This window comes from Apium graveolens, chromosome 4 (assembly GCF_009905375.1).
Source record: "Apium graveolens cultivar Ventura chromosome 4, ASM990537v1, whole genome shotgun sequence".
In the NCBI taxonomy this organism is placed as follows: domain Eukaryota; kingdom Viridiplantae; phylum Streptophyta; class Magnoliopsida; order Apiales; family Apiaceae; genus Apium; species Apium graveolens.
The window spans coordinates 70,334,029-70,355,286 of NC_133650.1; the positions used below are offsets into that span (position 1 = coordinate 70,334,029).

The 21,258-nt window shown below is 35.3% G+C and overlaps 1 protein-coding gene across 3 annotated transcripts; it reads right to left on the bottom strand.

Moving 5' to 3' along the window:
- Nucleotides 1-1,196: 1,196 nt before the first annotated feature.
- Nucleotides 1,197-19,461, bottom strand: LOC141718049 (ABC transporter B family member 26, chloroplastic-like). Of its 3 annotated transcripts, XM_074520389.1 has the most exons (19): nt 18,892-19,460; nt 18,326-18,453; nt 8,367-8,409; nt 7,865-7,909; nt 7,636-7,758; nt 7,448-7,551; nt 6,289-6,343; nt 6,130-6,200; nt 5,904-6,006; nt 5,608-5,818; nt 5,389-5,456; nt 4,829-4,888; nt 4,661-4,735; nt 3,637-3,711; nt 3,282-3,563; nt 3,083-3,147; nt 2,951-3,011; nt 2,020-2,139; nt 1,197-1,944 (listed from the first exon to the last, which is right to left on the bottom strand). In XM_074520389.1, exons 1-18 carry the CDS (start codon nt 19,318-19,320, stop codon nt 2,056-2,058), a joined length of 2,082 nt encoding a protein of 693 aa, XP_074376490.1. In that variant the 5' UTR covers nt 19,321-19,460; the 3' UTR covers nt 1,197-1,944; nt 2,020-2,055. The 3 variants fall into 3 exon arrangements, with proteins under 3 accessions (XP_074376490.1, XP_074376491.1, XP_074376492.1); XM_074520390.1 differs by lacking the exon at nt 4,829-4,888 and having other exon boundaries at nt 18,892-19,461; XM_074520391.1 differs by lacking the exons at nt 18,326-18,453; nt 18,892-19,460 and adding an exon at nt 14,934-14,954.
- Between the last annotated feature and the right edge of the window lie 1,797 nt (nt 19,462-21,258).

A 21,258-nucleotide genomic window follows, 5' to 3' on the forward strand; every position in this document is an offset into this window, starting at 1 on the left:
GATTTTCAGATTATGCAATGCCAAATTTCCTCACTTTTTTATCAAGTAGTTATACCATCAATGTTTAACTAGCATGTAGCCATGGGAGTCACGGCCTGTTTTCTAGCGGAATTTAGCATATACAGTTTTAAAATTTTGTGAGGATAGAGCATTTTGAAATTTTATAATATTAAAAATTTAGAATTTTTAAAGAATAAGAAGCTGAAATTTGAATAATTTCGATCACATTTGAAGCAAAATCGATCATATTCTCATAAATTGAATTCTTATAATTCTGTGTCCTTTTCATTTTTCTTCAAGAAAATGGGTCAAATTTTGATGTTATCTTTAAAATCGAGTAGATTATAATGTTAAGTTCAAAATAAACCTAAATATGTTATTCTAAATAAAAATTTGAAATAGTAATGTAACTAGTCTCCGTTTGGTATTACTGTTGCAGAGCTACAACAATTTTTTGATCAGAAATGTGTTTGATAAATTCTAAAAGTTGTTGTCTGGAAAAACACTTTTATTCTAAAAATTGTTAACAAAAGTATGCACCCTAAAAAAGGTTGTTTTGAGCTTTTCCAAGAATTAGCTATAAGTTTAACCATCAAAATCTTCTCAAAAAAATTATTTTTATATATTATATCTCAAAATATTTATAAATTAAAAAAATTACCAAACAGTAATCTAATTTTCCTGAGAGCACTTTTTCTCACAATACAACAATTTTCTACAGCACTCGTAAACAGAGCCTAAATATGATTCGATTCCCACCACAGTAATTACCATGGCGTGCTCCCTTGAAATGGATTTTATTACAAAGATTTTATGCAAATAATAAATCATGCAAAAGATCCGAGCCTTCACATCAAAACGATGTTCCAGCGGTCTCTTAAAAATTCGCTTTCAACAACATATATTAACTCGTAACTTGCGTATTGTACTAACATTTAGTTTTTTAAATAAAAAATTATTGGATTGTGTGTAATTTTATTTCGGCGGCATCTTGAATTTCGAAAATTAGATTTGACTGTGTTACTTCAAACACGGAAACACTAAATGATCTTTAGTGATAGTTGAAAAGTATCTTGCGATTACAAATTATCTAGACACTAAAAAGAAAATACGATTACGAACTTTGAAAAATATTTCATTCTATAATCACAAACACAACACAAAAACATCGTGAACACAACACAAAAACAACGATATGGCAGTATACAAATTTTCAATAAATTAAATTTTTATTTGACATTCGAAACACACAAGTAAACTACAATAATCAAACCAATGGGCATGTCTACATTTTCTGGTGTCATGATCAACTAAAACACAACATTCTTGGAAATTTTGAGATAATTTTTTAGGCTAAGGGGCATTTCTGTGGTTATAAAAACAGAACCATAGAACTCATGACTAAAACCATAAACTCATGAAAATGCACCACGTGGCATCGCAAGTTATGTTGACGCAGCCACGTACAGGACTCCTCTACATCATTCAGACACCTGTCGGTTGAAGTCAAATGATAGATACTGCTGTAATTGTCACTTTCTACAGTCTAACAGAGAAGCCCTTGAATACGCACATATTTAGCAAGTCATAAACTTGTCACAGGAAGAAACATTTGAGGTGGCAATGGATGAGAAGGCAAGTGATAAAAACCGAGTCAACAAATCAACATACCCGAAAGACCAGCCATGGAAAGAACTGGAAGAGAAAGTGGGCAAGGGGAGAGTCTGTGAAGAGAAAAAGAGACTTGGAAAGAATATTGCAGGGGGTGATGAAGACACGATTATCGAGAAACAAAACCAAGGAACAAAAGGCCTTCCTCACCAACAAGTTCCTCAGCCTGATGACTTCTCCACACAAGGCCTTGAGAACCTCTGAATCCTATTTTACAGTTTCTGTGATGCAAAACCTCATGTACTCTTTGCTCTTGAGAACGTTTTCTATGTTCTGTAAACAAATAGTAGATTTTCTCAAGAATAATACCAAGTCTTCAAGTGTTTAATTTCATTAGAGAAGACTCACATTGATTTCTTGTACAACTAATAAATTAGCATGTACTTAGACAGCCAAAGCATCTCTCTGCAATTCATTTAATCTTGCATATAAGCCATTCTGGCGGAGAAGCTCTGAGTGGTCTCCCATCTGCACACAGTAACAGGCGTTTTAGGGGCCGTTTAATGCACCGTGGTAATGAGAATGGAGGGTATGAAAATGGGTGTTAATCGGAATGTGAATGAAATGGAATGGAAACCCAAGACTTATAATTTATCCATTAAGAGAGAATGAGGAAATTCTGCCACTAAATTAATAATCCAAACACTATCGCTGGGTTTAAGGTTCCGATTTCAATTAATTGGGCACATTAATCATCAACTAAACAACCCCTTAGTAATTTACTATCATCTGCAATTGTGCTTGTTAATTTTAGACACTGAGGTTCTATTTTTCCACCAGGTTGTACCATGTTCAGAGATCATATTTAAATTAAGAGGGAATGGGGAACTTCCCGCCACTAAATTAATAATCTAAACACTATCACTGGGTTTAAGGTTCCGATTCCAATTAATCGGGCACATTAATCATTAACCAAACACCCCCTTAGTAATTTACTATCATCTGCAATTGTGCTTGTTAATTTTAGACAGTGAGATTCTATTTTTCCACCTGTTGGTAGGTTGTACCATGTTCAGAGATCATATTTGAATTAAGAGGGAATGGGGAACTCCCCGCCACTAAATTAATAATCAAAACACTATCACTGGGTTTAAGGTTTCGATTTCAATTAATCGGGCACATTAATCATCAACCAAACACCCCCTTAGTAATTTACTATCATCTGCAATTGTGCTTGTTAATTTTAGACAGTGAGGTTCTATTTTTCCACCAGTTGGTAGGTTGTACCATGTTCAGAGATCATATTTGAAGCATTGTTAATATCGTAACAGTAGCTTACCTCAATAACTCGACCACCATCCATAACAGCAATTCTGCCGGCAGCTCTTATCGTGGACAACCTGTAACAGGGCAATTTACATAGTCAGCTTAATATTTAACTACTAGAACTAGTATTAATAGCCAAACTGACCGATGTGCTATGACAATCGTTGTTCTCCTTGATTTTGTTTCATTTCTTAGTCCCTGGAGAATGTCCTGCGGAGAACAAAGATAAAGAGTTCATCAGTAGTAGCCTGCGTCATTTCTCACCTCCCCCGCCCCAACCCCTCAATGAATCATGGACACATTAAAGTGACAATTCATTTAGTACTTCTTGCTAAACTAGTTACCTTGATATGATATTCACTTTCTGCATCTAGAGCACTGGTAGCTTCATCAAGTATTAAAATAGCAGGGTCTCTAAGAATGGCCCTTGCAATGGCAATCCTCTGTTTCTGACCCCCGCTGAGAAGCTCATCATCGACAATGGTTTCGTAACCATCTGGAAGGGCTGTGATAAATTCATGAGCAAAGGCCTCCTTTGCTGCCCTTTCTACATCTTCATGCTTAATATCTTTGGAACATCCATACATTATGTTTCCCTTTATATCCATATGGAAAAGATGAGGTTCCTGCTCACAAGAGAATCTTTAAAATAACTCTTTTTACCGAGCCCGAAGCATGGTTGCAGATTATTTTTCAAACCTGTCCAACATAACCAATATTTCCCCTTAGCCACCTGACATCCAACCCCTCAAGAGGAATGCTATCGATCAAAATCTGCAGGCAGATTTAAGTTTTTTTATAAGCTTCAGACAGAAAGTTTAATTGCTGACAATCTGGTGCAAAATTTGGGGGGGGGGGGGGGGGGGTTCTACAACTACTGGTGTTAGATGTGCTCAAAGCTTTACTAGAATACGTTGGTGCATATTAGTAGTCCAAAGATTATAATTCCAGTGAAAATCCAAATTCAATCTCAGAGAAAGTAGCCCATATGTCCTCAGATATGGTATGGCTACTACCACTCAGAAACATTTGAATCTGATCACACTGTAAATTTTTGAACACATTCTTCTGAGTATAATCACCGCAATTATAAAAATCTCCTAGTTCAGTGACCAGTCAAATTTCAGATGCATAATTGAAATCGAAGAAAAACTAATATTATGCAGACCTATTGTTAAAGTCTGAAAGCTTCCCCGTACATACACATGCTTGTCGGACTTGCATATCTTTGATTTGCTACGACAAATGGAGTTAAAACTATGACATCATCTCTCTAAAAGTTTTTTACAAAACATAGGAACGTACAGGGATAAAGGATAACATAAAGTAAATACCCGGTAGCTATTTTTTACATTGTTTCCGTTTCACCTTTTTCTGTCAGTTAATCTAGTCATCAAAGACATACATAATAACGTATACCACTTATTAAGACACTCCATTTAAAATAACTTACATACGCCATCGGATGGTAACAATGAGATGTGGGCTTCATATTCAAGCACTCTCTAGGGATAAAACTACTTATTGGTCGATGGGCTCCATATACTTGAGACCAGCTAACATATTTTTATGTCTTAGCTTGCTCTATACAGAGGACGATACTTGCATTCACTAGCTTTAGACATATACCTTGCTTTTAGAATAAAGTATACATTTTTTATAATTGGTGAGATTCTTGATCTTTCATTGTGATAAGTTGAGCAACAGCTTAGTTGTAGCGTACCTGACCTCCGGATGGCTCGTAGAGACGAAGCAAGAGGTTGACTAATGTGCTTTTCCCACTACCACTTAGACCCACCTAGATAGACAATTTGAGAATGCAGCTTTTTACTCGAGCTTTTTTAAGCAGCAATAATGGTGATAGATCACAAATTTATAAGATATTCCTTACAATTGCAAGTACTTCATTAGAATGTACAGATATGTTTACATGCTCTAGAACAGGGTGTACCTGCTCAAAAGACAAAGATGAATGATAGTTTGCAACATCGACTATATTTTCAGAATTGATTATAATCAATAATTACTGGAAAAAGTTATATTTTACTAAAGTAGTTTCATTAGCTAAAGTTGCTGAAAAGAAAAGGTCAAAAAACAGTACGGAGATCAATGTAAGTATATAACCCTATGAATGTATTATAATTAGCTTCCGAGGATAGATCTCAGAAACAAATAGGTGATACAGTTCCCTTTAAAGATGCCACAAGTCATGACAAAATGTACAATTTTTTTTTGGGAAGACGACATATACAGAGAAGCCTAAAATGTATTTTACTGGAATAACCAGGTGATACAGTGCCCTTTAAAGATGCCACAAGTCATGACAAAATGTACAATTTTTTTTGTGGGAAGACGACATATACAGAGAAGCCTAAAATGTATTTTACTGGAATAACCTAATTAGTCTCTATAATAATATCCAAATATTCAAGATAAAGAAAGTACTAGTACCCTAGAAGGATAGTAGAAGGACACATTCACAAACTCGACATGTCCCATCAGCTTCTTTAATTTTAATCCTGTAACGTGTAAATGAAGTGACGTGAATACAATATTTAAATTACTTAAACAGGCTTTTATATATATTAGTACTTGAATGACAAGAATAAGGCAGCCACCATCCTTTTTCATTTTACTGTAATATTTCTCCACCACCAATAAATTTATCACCTTTCGCTTGGAACTGGTTGCCAGGCAAGAGATCCATAAGCTCAAGTACTTTTTCACATGCCCCGGTAGACTTCAACAATGAAGATATATTGTTTTGTACCCTCCAAGCTGCATATATCAACCACTCGCAGTACAAGACATATTTAGTGAGTTGCTCAGGAGTAGCATGACCAGTCCTAATGGACATTCCTCCTAATAGGATAGCAAAAACCTAAATAGAGTAAAAGTTAAATTACTATTATATAGGTTCTTATTACGAGGCTTATAATAGTTTTGAGAATCACTATAAATTAGACCTGTGTAAAGCGATAAAGAGAGTTGAAACTCAAATTCCAAAACCCGTCAGCAGCACTTTCCCGCAAGCTTATAGAAGCTAGTCTGTCCAGCCATAGCTTGTATCTGCAAATTTACATGCTATTTTGTAAGTAGAACTTATGTTATATACAAGAATTCTGTACACTGGATCAGTTAAAACAGAAGTTACTAGATATTAAACTGGAGATATCAAGAAAATATTATTGCCTTCCAGTCTCGTGTCTTTCCATTCCAAATGTATGAACTGTTCTTATCAAAGAGATTGTTTCATGTGAAACCTAATGATGAAAAATAAAAAAAATATATATTAAAAAAAGTAAAGAAATTAACTTCAATAATGAAGATATGTCTTGTCTCTGCTTTTACATCATTCGAGCGGGCAGTGAAATCTTGAGTAATCTTTGCTGCTTCCTTTCTGTACCTAAAAAATAAAAGTTTTACTCTTAATCTTGTGCTCAAATGAACTACGAACTTATACTTTATTAATACTAAAAAAAATTCAGCAGCAGACTTAGAAAATCAGGACAGGGCAAAACAAGAAAATTTTGTGTTTGTTCTTTGCGGTGCTGTCGGTTCCATAGGCCATCACATTTCTGCTATTTTTAAATTCTTTTGATTGATACAATATGAAGTTTGGTTAAAAACTATCTACAAAGCTCAGAAGCCTCTCTCACTTACAAAAATACAGATAATATCATGAAGGAAATAAACCCATACGTTTAGTGCATAATAATAAACCATGGAGCTTCTAATTTATTGTGATGGTATAGTTTTCAGAGAGGATTTTCAGAAGGGTTAAAACATCGGTTACAAATCAATTTGAGTTCTCAATTCGATTCCACAAATGTAGTGGATTCAGTGTATGACCGACTGTAATTTGCCCTCACAGTTAAGTTTTACACTTATCTTCAATGGAAGAGAGTTCAAATAACAATTGCAGAAACTTGTAATTCACTAATTGCCAAATCGAATCAGATGCAAGTACCCAACACAGGCATGTGAGACACGTGAAATGAAGCAACGGCTAACCAAAATATTTTATATGCTTATTCACGGAATATGTAAACTTCTGCCCAAGGTTATCACGGCGCCAAGTCGACCCTCGAAGCCTGAGTACCTTCGTGAAGACTAGTCGACAAGTCGTCCGACTAGTCGTAAAAAGTCGACAAAGTGTTCATTATACGTATAATTACTAGATTTAATATATAATATATTTGAACACGTTAATTTTATAATTTAGATCAAAAGTAATAGAATAATTAGTTCAAAATAAGCATGGTACATCACAATTATGGTTATGAAGCCCCCAAGTCGGGCTACGAGACTCTTAGGTGACCTTCACGTCAACTAGTCGACGACAAGTCGGGCTTGGAGACTTTTGGCGCCTGAGTACCTTCGTGTCGACTAGTCGCTGACTAGTCGTCGACTAGTCGTCTTCGTGATAACAATAGTTCTGCCCTATATATTACCACTTGTAAAGCTAGTAGGTTTTTCAAGGCAACAAAAAAATATGCAGTATGCTTACTGTCCATAAATCAAAAAGATTGTAGATAAAAGAGAACATATCATCAAGGCCGATAATGCGAGAGGCCAGGATAGTATCAATAAATTGATCAATGCACCCATCCCCTGCATGTGAGAATTCAGTTATATATTGTATCAAGAACACGATGAAATCAATATAAAATTAATAAATTTAATAAGAGTATTGACCTGGATAGAATAGCGTAAAATCATATGCACGTCATTTCCAATTACATGAGACAACCGTTGACAATCTGGCCCAAGCCTGCTTGTCAAACTACCAACTGTTTCTTTGTCGAAGAATAGTATATCCTACAACTTAAAGGATTCATCCAACAAAAACTTGTATAGAAAAAGCATCATTAAGATATAAATGTCCATAAAATTTACACAGGCCCGTATATAGAGATGAACCAACCTGAAATACAAGAGTTGAGAATAAAGCTTCCCTTAGATGCCTGAGCTGTTACGAGACATGAAATCACTTTATGAAATGAGAGCATAAAAGTGCAAGATGACATGCTAAACTACTGAACTTACAGACACAGGTTTTTTAGCTTGGTAAAATTAGATAGGAGAAGATAGTTGACTAACCATAATGCAGCGCAGACAAATTACTTTTTCTTTTCATACCCCGGCTTATCAGAGCTAACTTTATGTATACTTTTTCTTTTCATTTGTTATAATGCATTTTTTGACCATCAGATACTAAACATACATGATCAAAACATCAACTGAATGCAACTCTAGTAACTAATGTACATTATTTCATATCTATTTCTGAGGACAACAGATTTCTAAACAATTTATATTGTGAACAAATATATTCCAACAGTTTTAGCCATTAATATAATATAGTTTTAAATCTGCCGAAGTCAAGTACTAGGACTCTAAAACATCTGAAACTGGAGAGGACTTACCAAGTTCATGTTCACAGTTGCAAAGCAGCCACTTCGCAAGCCACTGAAAGTAACAAATAGATTATCAGACACTTAATCAAATATCTTAGGTAGCTTTGAGCTCAACCATTTTCCAAAAATAAGCTTAGGCAGCAGAGACAGGTCTGTACATGCCTAACATGAACTGAATCATCAAACGCTTACCAAACTTGGCAGATTACAACAGCTATTCCGTTTCTAAGATTATGTCCAGATTTACACAACTTTGAGTTGTATATTTCAACAAGCTTGTCAATGTGCATGACTATGTGTATATAAGACATATGGCTGATGCTATACACTTTCATCAGCTTATAAAGTATTAAGTTCTATGAAACCTGAACTTCAAAGTACTAGGTTCTATATTGATGGTAAAATGTGTTGTAAGGATCAATGTGAGGTGGTATCTTCTTGTAAGATCCAAGCAGTGTAAACAACTTAAAAATTATTTTGAAGTATACAAAATGATTAGAGTATATAGCGTTATACCCAAATGATTGAACTGTACTTTTTAACTCCCGGGGTATGAGGTTTCGCACCCTTTAACCCTATTTACCGTAACAGTGAAAATATCGGTATAAATCGGAGGGGCAAAAAAAAAACATTTTACCTGCGACTTTTACCGTTATAGGTTAAAAGGTACATTTCTCATATCTTGAGGGTGAAAAGGTACACCATAATATATTTTAAGGGCCAATAGATATGTACGAATTATTTTATGAAATTTATAGTTTTTTGTATAAGCTAGTTTGGAGCTTGGAACAATAACAAAAAAAAAGAATTCGCAATACAAATATAGCTTCATAAGCTAATATAAGCATCAACAAGATTATTTACCAAAATGGTTTGATACTCAAGCTTGAAAATTGTACCAAACATGAAACATGCAAATACATGAATTGATGCATATATGTTATAGAAATTGTCCATCCTTGTTAATTATCTTCTAGATCCCATCCTAAATAATGAAATCAGTAAGTTAAATTGTAACCTATGTTAAATTACTCGTGCCCTATGTACTGTTGAAAACAAACACACAACACATGTCATATCCACGATTTTGGAGCTCACGATACTCCTGATATGTAGGGATGGCAATTTAATCCAATCTGACGGATACCCGATCCGAAACCCGAGATTTTGGATATACCAAACCCGAAGTTTTGGATTTGGATTTGGATTTCAATGATACCGAACCAATACCCGATTCGAAATCCGAAACTCAATCCAAACCCGATCCAAACCCGAAACCCGATAAAAACCCGATACATAAAATAGTTCATAATGTATTATTTACAATATTTTAGATGTAAGACATGTAAATTATATATCTTTATTTTATTATATTAGTAGTAATTGATTAATGTCAAGATTGTTAAGACTTATTTACTGAATTATAACTCCTTTTTTAATCTCAACTTTTATTATTTTAGATATACTTTTTATATATATAAAAAAAATCATTCGCGATGTAATACTAAATATTATGCTATTAATGTATCTTAGATTTTACTCAACATGTCAACTTGTGCCGTATAATGCTTTTGAATACTTAATAATATATTTATTTTAATATTAGTTATTTTATAAATGTAGATAATGGTTTTTCTATGCATCAATGATATTAAATTTGAATGCATTATTCGTAATTTTGGATACCCGGAAAATACCCGATCTGATCCGAAACCCGACGGATTTGGATTTGGATAACCCAAAAATGTTTGGACTTGGATTTAACGATACTCGATCCGAACCCGACCCGTTGCCATCCCTACTGATATGAAGCACGTAGCACGCGCAACTAAAGTACATTATAGTTGCATAGTTTCTTCCCTCAGTATAAACAGCACACATATTACATATAATCATCATTCATCGAATTTATACTAATTATCCTAAGAGTGTTTAGTTTTTCAACTCCCTACTGCAAAAAAAATCAAGATACATATTACATACTAAACGAATTATATATGCATCATACTTACAACTCTTTCCTCGGTGAACTATATGTCTATATTGGAAACCTGTCTATAGGTAATGTATGAACAGAATAGTGTGCTGATACCGGCAATACAAATGTCAGATATTAGTTTAATTTCAAACGTGTGAATAACCTTTACAAAGTATTCTTTCCAGGTTCATCATTTCTTTAATTTATAGGTTACGGCTTACTTCAGGATCTACTTTTACCATTTAACAGATTAATAAGACACCTACCACCTTGCCTGGAATTGCTATCTACTTCCACTTATTCTTTAGGAACTCATATAAATTGATTCCTAATTTCGTATGAGAAATTTTTGCTTCTAAGTCTGATTGACACTTATACAAAAGAACTATAAATTTCATAAAATAATTTGTACATCTCCATTAGCCCTTAAAGTATATTATGGTGTCCTTTTTCACCCTGAAGGTACGAAACATGTACCTTTTCATCCATAACGGTACGTACAACTCGGAGAGTAAAATGTCTTTTTTGCCCCTTCTATTTATACCGTTATTTTTACTGTAATAGTAAAAAGGGTTAAAGGGTACGAGACCTCGTACCCGGAGGTTAAGAGGTACGACTTCAATCATTTGGTATTGATGGGTATAACGCTATATACTTCAAGGGCCAAAAGATCATTAACCTTCAGATAATTATGTAAACTCTGGAAGTAAAGGTTTGACCCTTAAACTTGTTGATACATAATATAAGCCCGATTTCTTAATGGATATCGGGCCATAAATAAGGATTAGAATATACCCAGTGGATCACTAATCTTTACACACAAGAAGCCCAATACTACTGGGAATATAATAAACTAGGAAAATTAACATATATAAGTGAATTCTTCCTAAAGATTAGGAGTATGGGCCTAAACAGAATCCGATAACAAAAAGAACTACGTGGGATTGATTACTTATAAAAGGATACGTAGTCACCTTGAGAAGGGGACCGATTCTATAATATCTAAGAATTACTTTCGCGTAGAACTAAGGTTCGATTCCCAGCCACCAACATTCTCACAATTTATTGTGGACACTAAAGGCAAATAATGCCCCCAAAGATGGGCGTCGGTGTTCCACTCTTCGACCCATAATGGGCTTTCGAGTGAGGGGGAGTGTTAAATATATGATCCTATTGGTGCCTTCCTATAATACTTTAAGGTTTTAGATGAGCTGGTTACTCAACATGGTATCAGAGCTTAGGTTGGCGGGAGAACTAAGGTACGATTCCCAACCACCCCCAACCTTCTCACAATTTATTGTGGACACTAAAGGCAAATAATGCCCCAAAGATGGGCGCCGGTGTTCCACTCTTCGACCCATAAATGGGCTTTCGAGTGAGGGGAGAGTGTTAAATATATGATCATATTGGTGTTTTCCTTTAACACCTTAAGGTTTTAGATGAGTTGGTTACTCAACATGGTAACCCTTATTTTTTCCTAAAATCACCATCAATATAAAATCCCTAATTTTATAGCTCTATACGAAAATCAGAGTATAAATTTAATCTTGAAGCTTAGTCCGTGACAAAAATTGGCTTCAACATTTGACGCCGTTTGTGAGAACCGTATAGAGAAAATCTGGGAATCGCAAAGAGAAAAAATCATGATTCTTTTTAGGCCTGATGTTATTCGGTATAAAGATGGCTTGATACGGGAGAATTCACTGACGAATTTCATGCCATGTTAATGATCTGAACATATTATAAATGGCCAAGAAAAGGTGAATCAAACATGATGATGATGTGGGGCTTGCAAAAATCAAAATAAAGAAACAAAAGGAAGTATATCATGGAGGAAAAAGCAAGGACAAGTGGACAACAAAAATAGAAACACCAAAGTTTCTTGACCATAAAAGCCTCAATAGTCATTAGAGGAAAACAATTGATCCTAGAAGAAGTCTGATCTTTCAGTAATTAGAAAGATATACGTCATTATGTACTGCTACTCATCGCATATATGGACACTCTGCACACCTTGTCAAATCACATCAAAGAGAAAAAGTTAAATTCTGATTCTTCGTTCCACAATAAAATTGCAGCAATTTGAACCACGAACGAATGCTGCTGATTTAAACATCAACCACTCTGGTTTCCTTTATAATTAAACGACATGGTTTCGTCTTAAAGGCTGGTACATTGGAGCCAATATTTATTTACCATATATCTACAACAATCAATAGCATGCCCTTCATATCTTCTGGCTTCACAGTAAAGTATCAAAAAGCAAGTGGCTCATCAAAATCAGAATCATCCCAGTCACACTATTGACTCCTCCATCAATTATATTACAGGTCGAAACCAGCAGCATAGATGGAATCCAACGTTTTACATCATCAAGATTGGGTTCAAATTAGGGCCACAAAGCGGCACATACAATCCAAGAACAAGAAAAAGAAATCACTTTACTGAAGCTACATGGAAAATTTAGAAGGAAAAGAAAAGAATGCTGGAAAAAGAAAACAATGGCGAACTTCTTAAATTTCTCTAATCTGCAGCATCAACAATGTTAGTGTCACGATGCAGACATATGCTATATTGGCAAAGGAATTGAAAGGAAAATTATTGTCTCATTCTGTTATTATCTCAAAGCACTGCAACTAGATCCAAACAAACTTAGTTTTCTGATTCAGGAGTCAGGGCTCTGACAGCTCAGTGACATTCAACAAAAGCTTATAACATACAATGAACATGTTTGAAATTATTGAGATAAGAACCGTGGAAGAATCAGGAAGTCATACATTGACTTATCTGCTCGGGTAATGCTTGTCAATGTATTTGGTTATTCTTTGATTTAATATAACGTAGTATAAAGCTTGACTTAATTGCACGTTACAAACACTTCTTGGGAAGAATATAAAACTACAACTGTGCTGCAATTTGACAACGAAAGTAGAAATAAATCAGTCAATCAAAGGTGCAAGCAGAAACATACAAGAATCGTGTTAGAACTTCTTGAAAATTCTAAAATTCAAGCTTGGCGACCTGAATGGAATGAATAAAGAAATACAAATCTGGTGTCTCTGTACAAGCAAAGGTGGAATGAATTATTTCTCATATTTCGTAAAGGATAAACATTGATTCCATTAGAAAGAGAAACATGTCAACCGAAAAAAGAAGATCAGCAAACAATGGGAATAAATTATTTCTCATATGGTGAAAATGTTGAGCATGTTAAAGCCAGGCATGGATGTTAATGCCAAGGTGAAGCCCAGGGAATGCACGTGACTTTGGTGGCAGAAAAGAAAGTAACAAAAAAAAGGAAGATGAAGCAAATGATAAGAATGCAAAAATCTGAAAACTGCATACTGCCCGACTTCACAGAATAAACTGCTTTCCTCAATAATTCTCTGGACAACAAATTATATACCGTTGGAAAGATCTCGCAGTCTAGTTTTTAATGCAAAAAACGGTTCGCGAAAATAAATTTTCTGCAGAGAGTTATAGCCGTTTTAGCGAGCATTTGTCTAGCTATCCAGGTTCTGATATTTCGTGTATTGACGAATTTTTTCTGCACTATACACTTTCTACCTTACCCTTGGTCCACGAAAAAATAAATGCGGGATATTTGAATTATTCAAGGATTGCATTTTCTCTATTTAAACAAGGACATGGCATCTTAAAGTGATGAAAACAGTAGCACAGAAAAGAAGTGAAGGTAGCTTTGAAACAATCAGAAAATATGAGAGAACAAGGAGAAATAATAGCCTAAATTAAAACCTTTTGAAGTGCAGCAAAAGTAAGAGGCCACTTGATCTTCAGAACTTGCAATAATTAAGTCGTGTTGTAGACTACCAAGAAAACTCAAAACTTCTTAAGTCAAGCTCCAGATTTTTAAATGCGTGAAAAGGTTCAAAATTTCTTACAAAAGGGCTGCAAGCATTGCAAAAGACAAGAATGGGATAGTGATTCTCAGAAAAAAAGAAAGAAAAGAGCACCAGCCACGAGGTTATCAGAAAGGAAAAGCACGATTCATAAAAAGGAGGTGCAATAAACAAGATGCTCAACCAGACTTAAAAATACTGCGAGAATAACTTGCATCAAGAAGGAAGCTGGCTAGCAACAACAGAACACCCTGAAAATATATTTCCGGCTAAGAAGAAAAACTAGCAGCATGAGAATAAAAAAGGGGAGGTCTCTGAACTCTTCTGATTTCAGAACGACTTTGGTGTATAAAAGAAGTCGGCACAAGAGTCGTGCCACAAGTTATTAATTTATCAAGCACAAAATCTTAGCCTTTTCACCCTCAAAAGACTCTGGCTGCAGTACATACGTACACAACTCAGTGCTACCTTGTTTACAAAGCCAGTCTTCAGAGTTCGTATCAATTGTATACACGAGCCGGTACAAGGGAGTTATTGGAAGCAAGAAGAGTATTTAAAAAAATGACGCGACAAGAACATGGAGTCAGAAAAAGAAAAAAGAAAACTGAGGGTAAGTTGCCCCTTGAAGCACACAAAAGTAGAGAAGGGAATAACACGATGCAATGTCAATAGATTATTCTACCAACAAAACTGCAGAGAAGAAATCAAACGAAGAAGCATCAAGTATAGTGAAGTTACCTGCTAACTTGACAGCTAGCTTCAGACCTTAATTCTGGACAACATCGGTTTGATACTGCATAGACCGAAAGTGAGAGTGCACTGAATGCAAGCAACTAGACAGCAAATCAGATTACATGAGCAGAGATAAATCATATACTCCGCAGAAGTTATGAGAACAATAGAAGATTTGAAACACTCAAGCAAAAGCTATAGCTGGCATCGCTTTGAGCATTGCAACAGCCCATATGCAGCCAATATGCTTAGTACATCTATGCAAATTACGAAGATCACGCCAAAGCCCAAAGCGAATAATTCTGAATTGCGAGATCACAAAATATCGTACATCTGATGGTATTATAATGTTACGTGAGCAAATGATTAAATAAAAAGAGGAAAAAAGGGGCATTCAAGTCCTAGGAAGACCCACAAAACAAGTGGAACCGGCAATGGTAAAGATAAATCACAAGCATAAATCACAAGCATAAAGCTCAAGGAGAAGCTCAACTGAAGGTTTATGTAAGAAAAATAAAGAGGAAAAAACCTGATAGTATACCGCAATAGCAGCAATATCCTAGATGAAAGAAACTTTTTAAAGGAAAGCGACAACTTTGAGCAAGAAATGCAAGAAGGCCTTGTTTAAATAATTGAAGAAGAAGAGTCCCAATTGCAGGAAAATAATTCTACAATACAATCAGAGAACTGCAAAATTCATGGGTTGACATTAAAGGACTGTGAAGAAATAAAAAGATGTGAGAGATTGAGCTGCATAAAGAAGTTCAAAAAAGACAAGACTTACTGCGCCAGAGGACTTGGAACAGGAACCAAGTGCAAGAATGCTGGCCAATTAAATTTGGAGAAATTACTAAGCAAACAATTCTGCAAAGCGCCAGGAAAGATTATTTAGTAAATATATTTACTAAACTTGGTCGCAGATTTTTATTTTTTTTATTATTATTTTTTGTGTTACCCCGTATATTTAGCAGTCAAAGTGAAGTTGCTACACTCAGACACTATTGCTTTGAAAAGGCAAGAGGAGCACATGATTGAAGACAAGGCTGCCGAAAAAGAAAATCTTGGTGCCGCAATTTAAAATGAAATAAAGATGCATAAAAAATAGCTGGACGAAGATACAATCAAAGCATCAACTTGGTTAAATCAGTGAACAAAAGAAGAGCTCTGTGCTGAAAAAGAAAAATGGAGGAGAAATGCAAGGACTGCAACAAAAGGAAAACAGAGAATAAACCATAGCGACAAGCCTGATACAGGAACAAAAAACAGATTTCAAAGGATTCATTAGCTTGCAGCAAGACCGAGAACATATTTGAATAAATAGCTTCATGATGGGGTTTGTATAAGCAATCAGACATGCTCCTGGTACAGCTTTCAGCTCGATCAACGAACTCAAATGCTCACTTGAAGAACTTTAAATAAATGGCTAAGCCAAGAAACATACAAGAGCAGCGAGCTGCAGGAAACCAGGGCAATCACTTGAGGAAAAATGAATCAACATCAAAATTGAAAAAAGCAAAGACATCTACAGCAGCCAACAAGACGATAATCTGACCAGGAAAAAACTTTGGTAGTAACTTTTGCCAGCATATTTAAGAACAATGATGTGAAGGTTACTTCTCCATTCATCATGATTCTTTTAGTGCCTACATAACAGCAAGGTGGCAACAAGAAATGAGCAGCAACAAAGTATGAAAGCATGGGGAGACAAAGCCAAGATAAGTGGTATTTTTCTTTAGCATTCATATAATTTATGTCTTGCAAAGATCATTTTTTCTCCAAGCTTTATGCAGATATATTATGGGAAAAATACTAATCCAACCCAAACAAGCGTTTACCGAGGGGCAACGAATTCGTTAAACTCCTGATAAGTGACCCATCGTCAAACACTTGGGGGGAAATTATATTATGATCCTAAACTTGTGACTAATCGAAAATCATTTGGGGACAACAAATTGTTTAAGACCCGAACTTGTGATATATAAATGATCACTTGGGGTAAACAAACAATCAAGTCCTAGACTTATGAACCATCGACACTCACACAGGGATACAATATATATCCGTCCTAGACTAGTGACGAACCACTTCTTTAATGAAGCAACGAGTCACTTGGGGGCATAGAATACATCGGGCCGGGTATACGCTTCAGTGTGAAGCAATGATGGCACGACCGAGATGAGAAAGTGGTGATCTACAGTTTTTTATATTTAACATTTTATAGATCACAGAGTATATTTCATTAGTGCGCAATCTGGATCAAATTTACTTATGTAAACTTTGAGGATTGGAAGCACAAATGAACCGGAAAACTCCTTTTAATGCTATGATGGTTCGTATATCGAGGACTTTGTGCCGGGAAATGAGAAATTGCTAAGCAAAATCTTTGAACAATTATGTGGCTTACGGACGACCTCTCATATGTACACAAGAAAATCCAAGTAAGATCTTATATAACTCGCGTTACTTGACTGCTTGGAAACTTAAACTATGCAACCAACATTAAGCAAGATTTGGGCCCGAATCGAATTGCTTAAAGTTTGGAAAGCGCATAGACAAAAACACAGCGCCACGCGCACAATATCTTACATCGAGGAAGATTAAAAATATAGCCAATCTCCAAAGTTACATCGTCATCTTCTTCGAAGACACCGGTGAATAATCACAAACTAAGAAGTTTAATCGGGAGGAGATGACATTGAATAACTAAAGTGTTCATCGAAGGAAAAACCTCCCATAAACAATGGGGACTTGTTGATACATAATATAAACCCGATTTCTTAATGGATATCGATCCGTAAATAAGGATTAGAATATACCCAGTTGGTCACTAATCTTTACACACAAGAAGCCCAATACTACAAGGAATATAATAAACCAAGAAAATTAACATATATAGGTGAATTTCTCCTAAAGATTAGGGAGTATGGGCCTAAACAGAATCCGATAACAAAAAGAACTACGTGGGCTTCATTCCTTAATTAAGGATACGTAGGCACCTTGAGAAGGGGACCGATTCTATGATATCTTAGAATTACTTTCTCTAAGCGTAGCCCCAAATTACATAAACCCTAATTTTTTTCCTAAAATCACCATGAATATCAAATCCCTAATTTTATAGCTATATACGAAAACCCGATTATAAATTTAATCTTAAAGCTTAGTCTGTAACGAAACTTGGCTTCAACAATACTAATTGGTACATTACAATACTTAAACCTCAAACATTTTACCATAATGAAAAAAGACACAGTTTAGGACTAATGTTTTAAAGATTCAGTATAAAACTATGTTCTCTAACCTTTATTCACAACTCTAGATAATTTGCATCTGGTCTTTGACAAAACGCATGTAAATAACAATAATGTTTGGTCAAATGAATTCACAAAACAAGTTTGAACCTGAATATTCCTGAGGTGATACACAGCAAAGCCAAGAGATATGCATTTTTAAAGAAGACAGAGGTTCCACCACTCTCTGCTGAAAAGATGGATGTTGCCAATAAATTTGGTATTGATATTTCCAAAAGCTGCAGAATAAAAAGTGAAATATATAAAAACATGATAAGGTGAGGGGTTTAAAGCCAGAAAACAGAGGTACCTAAAATTTATATTAAAATCTAGAGTGTGATAACGATTAGATCCCAAATTTCCGTAAACAGTTTCAATTTAGTTGCAGCAATTTTCATTGTATATCTACTAAATTTAAACTCCAAGTCTGCATAAGGTAAAACAATTTCTTCAAATACTAGAGCAGTTTGTATTTCGGTAAACATTTCCTCATTGAGTGAATTTTGTTACTATTCATTCAATTGAAGGTTTAAAACTTTAAAGTTTATTGATCATCCAAACTACCAAAATTTAAACATTCTGCCATAATTATTTCCTTACAATTGACTCAGACCAAACAACAGCAAATAAACAATAATTAACAAGATATCAACAAACAAATTAGACAATAAACGCACCGCGGCAATAATTAGGGAACCAAATGCAATAAACAAAAGCCATTTGTCATCTACTACGACCAATCCCCACATTCGTCGTAAAAAATCCCAGACAGTAATCTGCTTAGCTGTAGAAGCAATGCTATCAACTTGTTGAAATTGATTAAAGTTCCACCAGGTTCCACCAGGCAATGCTGAATGCACAAATTTTAAGCATTTATTTAAAACAATTCCAAAGTCAACATCATTTTCATGATTGTCCCCATTTGTTGGTGTACTCGAATTCGAGACGGGGGCTAAAGCTACTAAATTGGAAGCACAGGAATAGTTGATGAGTTTAGTGTTGAGAATTGCAAGTGGAGAGTGAAATTTGAAATTTGGGGATTGTATGTGTAAATGAGGATAGATAGGGTGAGTATTGGGTTTGAAAGTGAGGAGAGATGTTGCCATGGACTACTGTAGTTCTTTCTACTTTCCACCTATCCCCCTACCTTCTCTCATGTATTCTGTATTTTTGTATTATTACAGAACAATACATGATGTGATGTGATGTGTGGTACATAAAATTGTGGGTTTCGACATTCTTTCAGACAAAAGTACAGGGACATTCACTTTCAAGAAATTGATCTAGGTACCCCGTACAAACGTTACTCCCTCTCTCCCATTAAATTCTATACATCACTTTTTAATACACTTTTCGATACTCATTTAAAGTATAATTTCACAAAAAAAATTCAATCTTTTTTAAATAAAAGTTTTATGTTTAGATTTTTATTCAAAATAATATTTTTTGAAAAAAATATTATAAAACTATATTTTATAAAAACCTCGAAATACGTGTAAATAGTACACGTACATTCCGTTGGGACGGAGGAAATAATATACAACTAGCATAATAACTCTTGCGATGTACGGGCCTAGCAATATATTGAAATTCTACGTATAAAGTTTTTGAATTTTTCTTTTTAAATTAATGAATAAAGTATAGTGCCTGGAAATTTAATTAAAATATATAGTTCGGGTAATGGATTAATGGGGGTTTCTCACGTGGGTGGATTTGGAAATGAACCGTTTGTAGTTGTTCAGACAACTACAAAAGCAGCTGAGGCAAAGGTGCGTAAACATGTTGAGGCATGCAAAAATAATCAACATGTGTTCATGCCTTTTGCTTTTGACATATTTGGAATATTGGCATATGATGTTGTTGAGTTTATTAGGAGAGTGCAGAAGATCATGAATTAAAATTTTATGATTGCAAGCTCGGCTGAATATGTTTTTCGTAGGATATGATTTGCAATTCAACGAGATATTGTGGGGCAGTTTGTTGGTCGCTTACCTCGTACACTTGCGTTGTGGAATAAAAACTAGAGTGCGGTAATTAATGCTAGGGTTCGTATCTTCGTGAGCTTCGGGCTTTAATGGTCGCTCCCGCGTTCGGGACTATCGGACCTTGCAAGATGCCTACGTATCTATGTGTGGTAGAGAATCAAGCCAAAAAAGTAGTTCTAGGTTGGGGGAGAGCCCTTTATATAGAGGTGAGTCTAGGGTTAGACTTGTGTTGGGAGACTTGGTGGACAAGTCTCCAACTTAGATGGTGATTAGGAGTCCTATAAGGGAAGGAACTCTAGATCGTTATGTGTAGGACTTTGAGTCCGTTTAGGACACATGTCTCTGCTCTTCTAGCCGTATTGGTCCTAGTCCGTGAACAACTTGTGTCCGCGGACCTTGACGACCTCTACTGGTGGGCCTTGACTACATGGACCGTCTTAAGTCTGCTACGAGTTTGGACCAGACAGGTCTGTACTAGATTTCAGACAAAAAGCCCAAGTATAATTAATACGAAATTTAATATATCTTTAGGATGTATTTTATGTCCATATCATTTGCACCCCCAAATTCCGGGAATATTGCTTGAGTTTTCATGGAAGTTATAATGGTCTTTTCGCGACTCGGGGTACTTTTGACCTTTTTCGGGTATCGGCCCTTCTTGGGTAACGTCGTTATATCGTAAAGTGTGGAGCGACCTACACTTTTACAACGACTTATATAGTGCGAGTATACACACTTGAGGCATTTGCACATGCTAATTGGATAGTGTTTAACACTAAACGGTCCTAATCGGGACTAAAAAGCGAGCGTTTATCACCCTTTAACCATCATCAAGGTTAATTACAAGGTGAAAGCTGCTAATAGACCCTATTTGAGGCTAATCGGCCCTAATCGAGGCTAATTTCCATGTTTAAACTGCTAATTAGGCTTAAAATAGCCTAATTTTAAGCTAGAATGCACTAATTAGCCTTAGTCTAGGATAATATGCCCTAATCAGGGCTAACTTGTCTTAATCAGGACTAATTAGTATGCATAAGACACTAATTATCCCTAATCCAC

Coding starts and splice junctions, on each gene's coding strand:
- LOC141718049 (XM_074520389.1), bottom strand. CDS start 19,320: ATGGCAACATCTCTCCTCACTTTCAAACCCAATACTCACCCTATCTAT. Junction 7,759..7,864: donor TCTCAACTCTTGTATTTCAG/GTTGGTTCATCT, acceptor TTTAAGTTGTAG/GATATACTATTCTTCGACAA. Junction 3,148..3,281: donor AAAGTGAATATCATATCAAG/GTAACTAGTTTA, acceptor TGTTCTCCGCAG/GACATTCTCCAGGGACTAAG.